The sequence below is a fragment of the Cyprinodon tularosa genome, unplaced genomic scaffold (assembly GCF_016077235.1).
Source record: "Cyprinodon tularosa strain WSP-4 unplaced genomic scaffold, ASM1607723v1 ctg17, whole genome shotgun sequence".
NCBI classification, from domain to species: Eukaryota; Metazoa; Chordata; class Actinopteri; order Cyprinodontiformes; family Cyprinodontidae; genus Cyprinodon; species Cyprinodon tularosa.
Genome location: NW_024038531.1, coordinates 4,063,487 through 4,071,052, shown reverse-complemented (window position 1 = coordinate 4,071,052; position 7,566 = coordinate 4,063,487). Strand labels below are relative to the sequence as shown.

At 38.3% G+C, this 7,566-nt stretch overlaps 1 protein-coding gene across 1 annotated transcript; it reads right to left on the bottom strand.

The window, feature by feature from the left end:
- Positions 1-1,006: 1,006 nt before the first annotated feature.
- rhno1 (RAD9-HUS1-RAD1 interacting nuclear orphan 1) lies at positions 1,007-7,482 on the bottom strand. The gene is made up of 3 exons (XM_038281367.1): positions 7,378-7,482; positions 6,820-7,007; positions 1,007-2,684 (listed from the first exon to the last, which is right to left on the bottom strand). Exons 2-3 carry the CDS (start codon positions 6,982-6,984, stop codon positions 1,986-1,988), a joined length of 864 nt encoding a protein of 287 aa, XP_038137295.1. The 5' UTR covers positions 6,985-7,007; positions 7,378-7,482; the 3' UTR covers positions 1,007-1,985.
- Between the last annotated feature and the right edge of the window lie 84 nt (positions 7,483-7,566).

Genomic DNA, 7,566 nt, shown 5'->3' with positions numbered 1-7,566 from the left:
ATCTCATTGGTCGACGTCCTGAGGAGGGGCGGACCCTTACGCCTGCTTTCTTCTTCTTCTTCTTATGAGATTTTATGGCGGTTGGCAAACTTGTGAAATGTGCATTACCGCCACCAACTGATATGGAGTAAAGCAAGGAAACGCCTGCTTTCTTATTTGGATTTTATTATGAAATACTCGGCAGACACATGTCAAAGGTGAGTCACGAATACAAAAAAAGGAGACGCTGCCTAATAGGAAGTGATCATTTTAGCAAGAGTTGGGTTTTTGAATGAACCATTACAGTTTTAAAACAATACTTTGTCTCCAAAATGTTTGCAAGTGAATATTCATACATTTATTTTATCTAGAATATCCAAATAAGGACTGATGACGATATAAAATAATTGAAATTACTAAAGTATTATAAGTATCAGTAAAAAAAATCAGGAATATATCTCATTAGATTGTGTATACTAATGATGCATTGTGGAAGAATAACAAAATAGTGCATCTATTGACGATTACAATACATTTTGAATGCATATTTATTTTAATATACATATAAAATACTTTCATATCAACGTTTTTACAACAATTTATATACATAGGCTTTGTATTTGAAAACAAGAAGTGTTTTTTAAAAGCATGCAAGAACTGAAAAAAAGGGATAATTAATTAAATGTAAGCTCCTCAATTTTTTTTACCACTTGTGTCCTTTCATTTAGTGTCTGTATTGGAACAGTTTGAAAAAAATATTTTTAATTCAAATTTGTAATTAAGTGATAAAAATTTAATTTTATTTATCTCACATTGCAGAAAATTTGTCTCTGCATTTAACCCCTACCTATGGGGAGCAGTGGGCTGCCATGGTGGGGCACCTGGGGAGCAGTGTGGGGTGTTGCACAGGGACCCAGAGTGGCAGTCTGTGGGAGTGGGGCTTGAACGCAGAACCTAAGGATTCCAAACTCTATGCTCTAACCACTACACCACCACTAGTCCTATAAAATGTACCAAATGTAAAGTTTTCGTCATGAAAAAAACCTATCTTATGAGATTTTAGTTGGCATAACAGTCTAATGACAAAAAAAGTAGTACTTACAAAACCAACTGGAACAGTACAGTGCCATTTCAATATTTTAGCTGTTAAAATACAGTATGTTTTATTTTTTTTATTTTTTTAAAGTGATAGGAGCCAGTAATCTATAAAAAGCTAATCCATTATAGCAGCTCGAGAGCAGTGATTCCCAACCTGGGGTACTCATAAACCTAGTTGTCTGCGAGTGCATTGCAAGTGACACATGAAAATATACTATTTTTCAGCTAATAAAATAAAATAGGGCTGGGATCTGTTTTGCTTCATCAGAACCCACCTGAAAAATAAAACAAGCATTTTTCAACCAAAAAGTAAGTTATCCCCATATGTTTGATTTCCCCTTCAACTTTGACACACGTCAAAACCAAGCATAGGAACAGCCTGGTTAAAAGCAGTTTTTCACACTGAGCTATTGGAGCCCATCAAAGCAAACAATGTAAAATAAATGCAGTCAGTCTGACTATAACTGTTCAGTATTTTATTTCCAATTCCTCAAGTTTAAATGTGATTATAAAGGAGTTACTCAGAGAAGGAAGTTTTATAGAGGCAGATTTATGGTATGATTTTATTTTGTACTTATATTGATTCCTTACTAGCTTCCAAGAAAAAATATTTGTTGTTTTTTATATGAGTTGGAAAGAATAAAATTCCAAAGAATGAAAGTTAAAAAGATGAAATGATATGATTTTTTTCTTTATAAGTTATTGTACAGTTTTGTACATTCCACTTTTGGACAGTCATCAATACTTTTGACTGAGATGGTTACTCATGGTAAGACAAAATGCCAAAAGGGGTTCACAAGTCAAAAAAAGGTTGGGAAACACTGCTCTGGAGAACATTCTTTTTAATTGGAGTAACAAAAATGTATTTGCTACAAGAAAAAAGTAAAACAAACCAAAAAATATACATATTAACAATGAATTAGTGCATCTGATTCAGAAAGATAACCCCTTTCTTTTAACTTCAACATCAAACCCTTTCTTCTCCTCCATGTCACCTTCACCCCATAATCCCTCTCGGGTGTATCAGCCACCAAGCAGCCAGGTGGGCTGCTGCATGGTGTCGTGCATGGTAGAGCAAACATTATATACCCAGGGGAAGAGGAGGAATAATCTTCCCCTTTTGAAGGAACTTCTGGAGTGTCCACATCAGGAGGAGGGCAATCACTGTTCATCTCTGTGGATATAAACTTGGAGGAGGCAGGTGTTGTGGCTCCCTCTGCTGGAATTATGCATCCTTGTTCCGAACTTCTAATCTGAGAAGCAGCACCCTCAGAAAGTTTTTTTGCATTCCTTTTTTTGACAAATTGCTTTCTTGGGATGTCTGAGTAACCTCCGTTCAATACGCTCCTTCTGCTGCGGCAAGCGGACTGAGGAGCTTGATTCTTCACTTGGAAAACTCCACCTTTTTTTGTTGTTCTGGCTCGTGGTTGTTGTTGAAGCTGGTCCTTCGACCGGACGCTAAATGACAGTGAGGGATATTTGGATGTGCTGTTGTTTCTGGAAAGCTGACTGCATTGATCAAGTAGGTTTGTGGTAGTCTGCCATTGTCTCCTCCCTCGTCTTCTTGGAGGCACAGCTGCAGCTGAGCTGGTAAACTGTGGGTCTACCTAAAATATTAAAAGCACTGTGAGCCAAATGAATGACAAAAGTAGAGGTTTAGTAACTCTATGCAACTACAGGATCACCAGGGTTCCTGCAAACACTTTGCTATGGTCTTTCACAACCTTTTTCACCAAATTAAGAATGCCCAGATTCTGTACCATTATAGATGCTTCCAAAGAACCCTGTTTGCTATAAGGTTATAGATGATACCTCGATGTTTGTAAATATATATATATGAAACCTGAAAAAAATCAGACACATTAGGGCAGGGGTCTGCAACCTCTTATGCTTTAGAGACTCAACACTGGCCCTAAATTAGTGTAGCTAGAATGATAACGACTCTGCTAAATTTCCAGCTTTTATCATTACACTGTCACAAGTACGGAGCAACGAAATTAACTGTTTTAAAATGTATTTTTAATTCAAATTAGTACGGTAATTAATTGATAATTTAACTTTATTAATCTCACATTGGAGAAAATTTGTCTCTGCATTTAACCCATCCCTATGGGTAACAGTGGGCTGCCATTGTGTGTCGCCCAGGGAGCAGTGTGGGGTTAAGGGTCTTGCTCAGGGACCCAGAGTGGCAGTCCGTGGGAGTGGGGCTCAAACTCAGAATCTCAGGATTCCAAGCTCTATGCCCTAACCACTAGGGCATAGATATATTAAAAATAAATGTCTTAGCATTTTCTCCACTGACTATTGCATTGAATGTCCAAAATGTATTGACTTGAAACATAATATAAATAGATTTAGGTTTGATAAATGTTGCTTTTTTTTAATATAGTTTTCCACAAATTACAGAAAATTGTTTTCCTTAATCTTAAAGCCTAAAATTTGAAATGGCGCAGTGGTCACTTCCCCTGCAGTAGGGAAAAGGACATCATTAAAATGAATGCTTTTTCCAACATGGTTTTTGATTGTTCAATGTCATTTTGTTTTCAGAATTTCATTAGCAGTATATTTTCATGTAACCTGCTTTGTGTAAAAACTGCTGCTGCATTACTGCTGGGTGCCCATAACAGACCGATAACTAGATGTTTAGATTGGTGACCTGCTGATGTATGCATTGAGTTCTGGAAATAGAATAAAATCTAATTGCAAAAAAATAAAAAAATCTATACTTGTCCAGGCCTGGGGTATACCTCCACAGCAGTACATGTAGGCAAAACATTTTGACCTAGAGCACAGATTTATTAAAGTAAATGCGCTAACTGTAAACTCTAAGATCATCCCACTTTTTACAGAGTTCTATTTAATTTAAAGGAAAAGTCCGGTCAGCAAGGAATAATCAATGGATCATTATCTATAGGTAAAACTAATAATTTCGCTTTGATTTAATGAATTTAGAAAAAAAAATAAAAATAGTCATAGTCATTTTTGACGCAAATCACTGAGTCTAGCAGCGGCGATTTTTGTCAAAATATAGCAACACCTCACTCCTGACTTCTTCCGGCAGTGACATCACGGTGCGGTAAGCCTAGCGCCATTCTTCCCGCTTTACAATCAAAATCAATGGGAACTACTAGACACATCTGCAATCCACAACAGTTATTGAAGATTTCCAGAGGACTTCACCATTGAAATTCACCAGAGCTATAGTGAAACTGACAATGCCCACGTGCATGGCAGCTGGATGTCTGAATACATCGGGAAAAGGTGAAGAAAAAAAAAATTATTTCCGTTTTCCAATTCCTGATCCTCCACGGACGGGTTTGTCGTTGGATTGCCAACTTCAAGAGGGAGGATTTGCCATCGAACTTCTGGCCAGAGAAAAAACACGTAATATGTAGCCAACATATTGTTGCACAGATACCGATACCAGTATCGGGCGGGCCCCGATCCAGCACAAAAATGTTGGTATCAGTATCGGCGAGTACTGACAAATAGGGCACCGATGCCATTTTGAGAGCCAAAACTTTATTGAACTATTTTCACCCATTCAAGGTAGGCAATAAAAAGTTCTACAGGATTCACTTTGTATTAGTCTTTTTCCTACTTCACAAAGGTAGGCAGCAGCTTGACAAAGCCATGATGGCAATTATTTTACATCCAAGTAGTATGCAGTTCTTCATATATACACACACACATCAATTTCAAACAGATGATATCGGTATCAGGGCCAAAAAATGGCATCCGTGCAACACTAGTAGTGACAAACACCAGATACAGCACTGGGACTTGATCAACAGCCGATACCACACTGTGACATCACAAACCAGTAGGTGGCAGTAGTGTTCTTTGACAAACATGGATGCCTCCAGTAAAGCACATTCAAATGAAAATTACTCTTAATTAGAAACACTTATTTATTGAACAGTATGTAATAATTTCATATTTTAAGTACTTTCAGAAGTTTGAATTCTGAATATGACCAGACTTTTCCTTTAATGCTTGTGATTTTACTATACAGGTGCTGGTCATAAAATTAGAATATCATGAAAAAGTAGATTGATTTCAGTAATTCCATTTAAAAAGTGAAACTTGTATATTATATTCATACATTACATACAAACTCATATATTTCAGATGTTTATTTTGTTTAATTTTGATGATTACAAATGACAACAAATGAAAATCTCAAATTCATCATATCAGAAAATTAGAATATTGTGAAAAGGTTCAAAATTGATGGCCCCTGGTGCCACACTCTAATCAGCTAATTAACTCAAACCACCTGCAAAAGCCTTTAAATGGTCTTTCAGTCTAGTTCTATAGGCTACACAATCATGGGGAAGACTGCTGACTTGACAGTTGTCCAAAAGACGACCATCGACACCTTGCACAAGGAGGGCAAGACACAAAAGGTCATCGCTAAAGAGGCTGGCTGTTCACAGAGCTCAGTGTCCAAGCACATTAATAGAGAGGCGAAGGGAAGGAAAAGATGTGGTCGAAAAAAGTGTACAAGCAAGAGAGATAACCGCACCCTGGAGAGGATTGTGAAACAAAACCCATTCAAAAATGTGGGGGAGATTCACAAAGAGTGGACTGCAGCTGGAGTGAGTGCTTCAAGAACCACCACACACAGACGTATGAAAGACATGGGTTTCTGCTGTCGCATTCCTTGTGTCAAGCCACTCTTGAACCACAGACAGCGTCAGAAGCGTCTTGCCTGGGCTAAAGAGAAACAGGACTGGACTGCTGGTGAGTGGTCCAAAGTCATGTTCTCTGATGAAAGTAAATTTTGCATTTCCTTTGGAAATCAAGGTCCCAGAGTCTGGAGGAAAAGAAGAGAGGCACTTCATCCACGTTGCTTGAAGTCCAGTGTAAAGTTTCCACAGTCAGTGATGGTTTGGGGTGCCATGTCATCTGCTGGTGTTGGTCCATTGTGTTTTCTGAGGTCCAGGGTCAACGCAGCCACATACCAGGAAGTTTTAGAGCACTTCATGCTTCCTGCAGCTGACCAACTTTTTGGAGATGCAGATTTCATTTTCCAACAGGACTTGGCACCTGCACACAGTGCCAAAGCTACCAGTACCTGGTTGAAGGACCATGGTATCCCTGTTCTTAATTGGCCAGCAAACTCTCCTGACCTTAACCCCATAGAAAATCTATGGGGTATTGTGAAGAAGAAGATGCAATACACCAGACCCAACAATTCAGAAGAGCTAAAAGCCACTATTAGAGCAACCTGGGCTATCATAACACCTGAGCAGTGCCACAGACTGATCGACTCCATGCCACGCCGCATTGCTGCAGTAATACAGGCCAAAGGAGGCCCAACTAAATACTGAGTGCTGTACATGCTCATACTTTTCATGTTCATACTTTTCAGTTGGCCAACATTTCTATAAATCCTTTGTTTTTATTGGTCTTCAGTAATATTCTAATTTTCTGATATGATGAATTTGAGATTTTCATTTGTTGTCATTTGTAATCATCAAAATTAAACAAAATAAACATCTGAAATATATGAGTTTGTATGTAATGTATGAATATAATATACAAGTTTCACTTTTTAAATGGAATTACTGAAATCAATCTACTTTTTCATGATATTCTAATTTTATGACCAGCACCTGTAGAAGGCTGCAAACTGTGAGATGAATAAAGAATAGTGTGTTAGAATTTGGTATTCATGTGTTTTTCTTTCTCACCACAAACTTTTATAGAGTTTTAGCATAAACTTGAAGAACTTACCCATGAACAGATTTCTGAAAAGTCGCGTGTTTGTGTCTCTGAGAAGAAATCCTTGGGATTGACTGCAGCTCGGACTTCAGGCACATTTTGAAGTCTGCTGCCACCCACAGGCCGCTCGAGGAATTGCAATGCAGGTTTGTCTGCCTTCGTGGCTTTTCGGGGCATTAATGAAAGTCATTCCAGAACATCTATAGGTAGATAAGTCACCGAAAGTTAGTCTATTAAAGATACATAAAAAAAAAGAAAAACATAGACAAATGTCAATAAAAGTATACGATGTTTTCATTTAGAGCGTAAAGTACGCTGCTAAACCGTATAGTTGGTCTTTCACCTAAGAAATAATTTACATTATATAAATATACCACAAAACATTTATAAAATGCATGTTCCCTAAACAGTTATACTGCCCTGCGATGGACTGGCAACCTGTCCAGGGTGTACCCCGCCTCTCGCCCATTGACTGCTGGAGATAGGCACCAGCACCCCTCGCGACCCCAATTGGGACAAGCGTGTAAGATAATGGATGGATGGATGGATGGATGGATGGATGTTCCCTACTTTCAATTCTTTGTTTCCTTGTTATGGGTTGTTGTATTTCCCGGTTTTCTTCTTTTTCTTCGTTGGCTTCGATTAGCGTGTCCATCGTTACCTGCAGTGCATTACTGCCATCTAGCGACGGGTTATCCTGTCCTCTTATTGGTCAATTCTATCACATGGTTAGAGTGACGGAAGAAGACAGCGCCCACA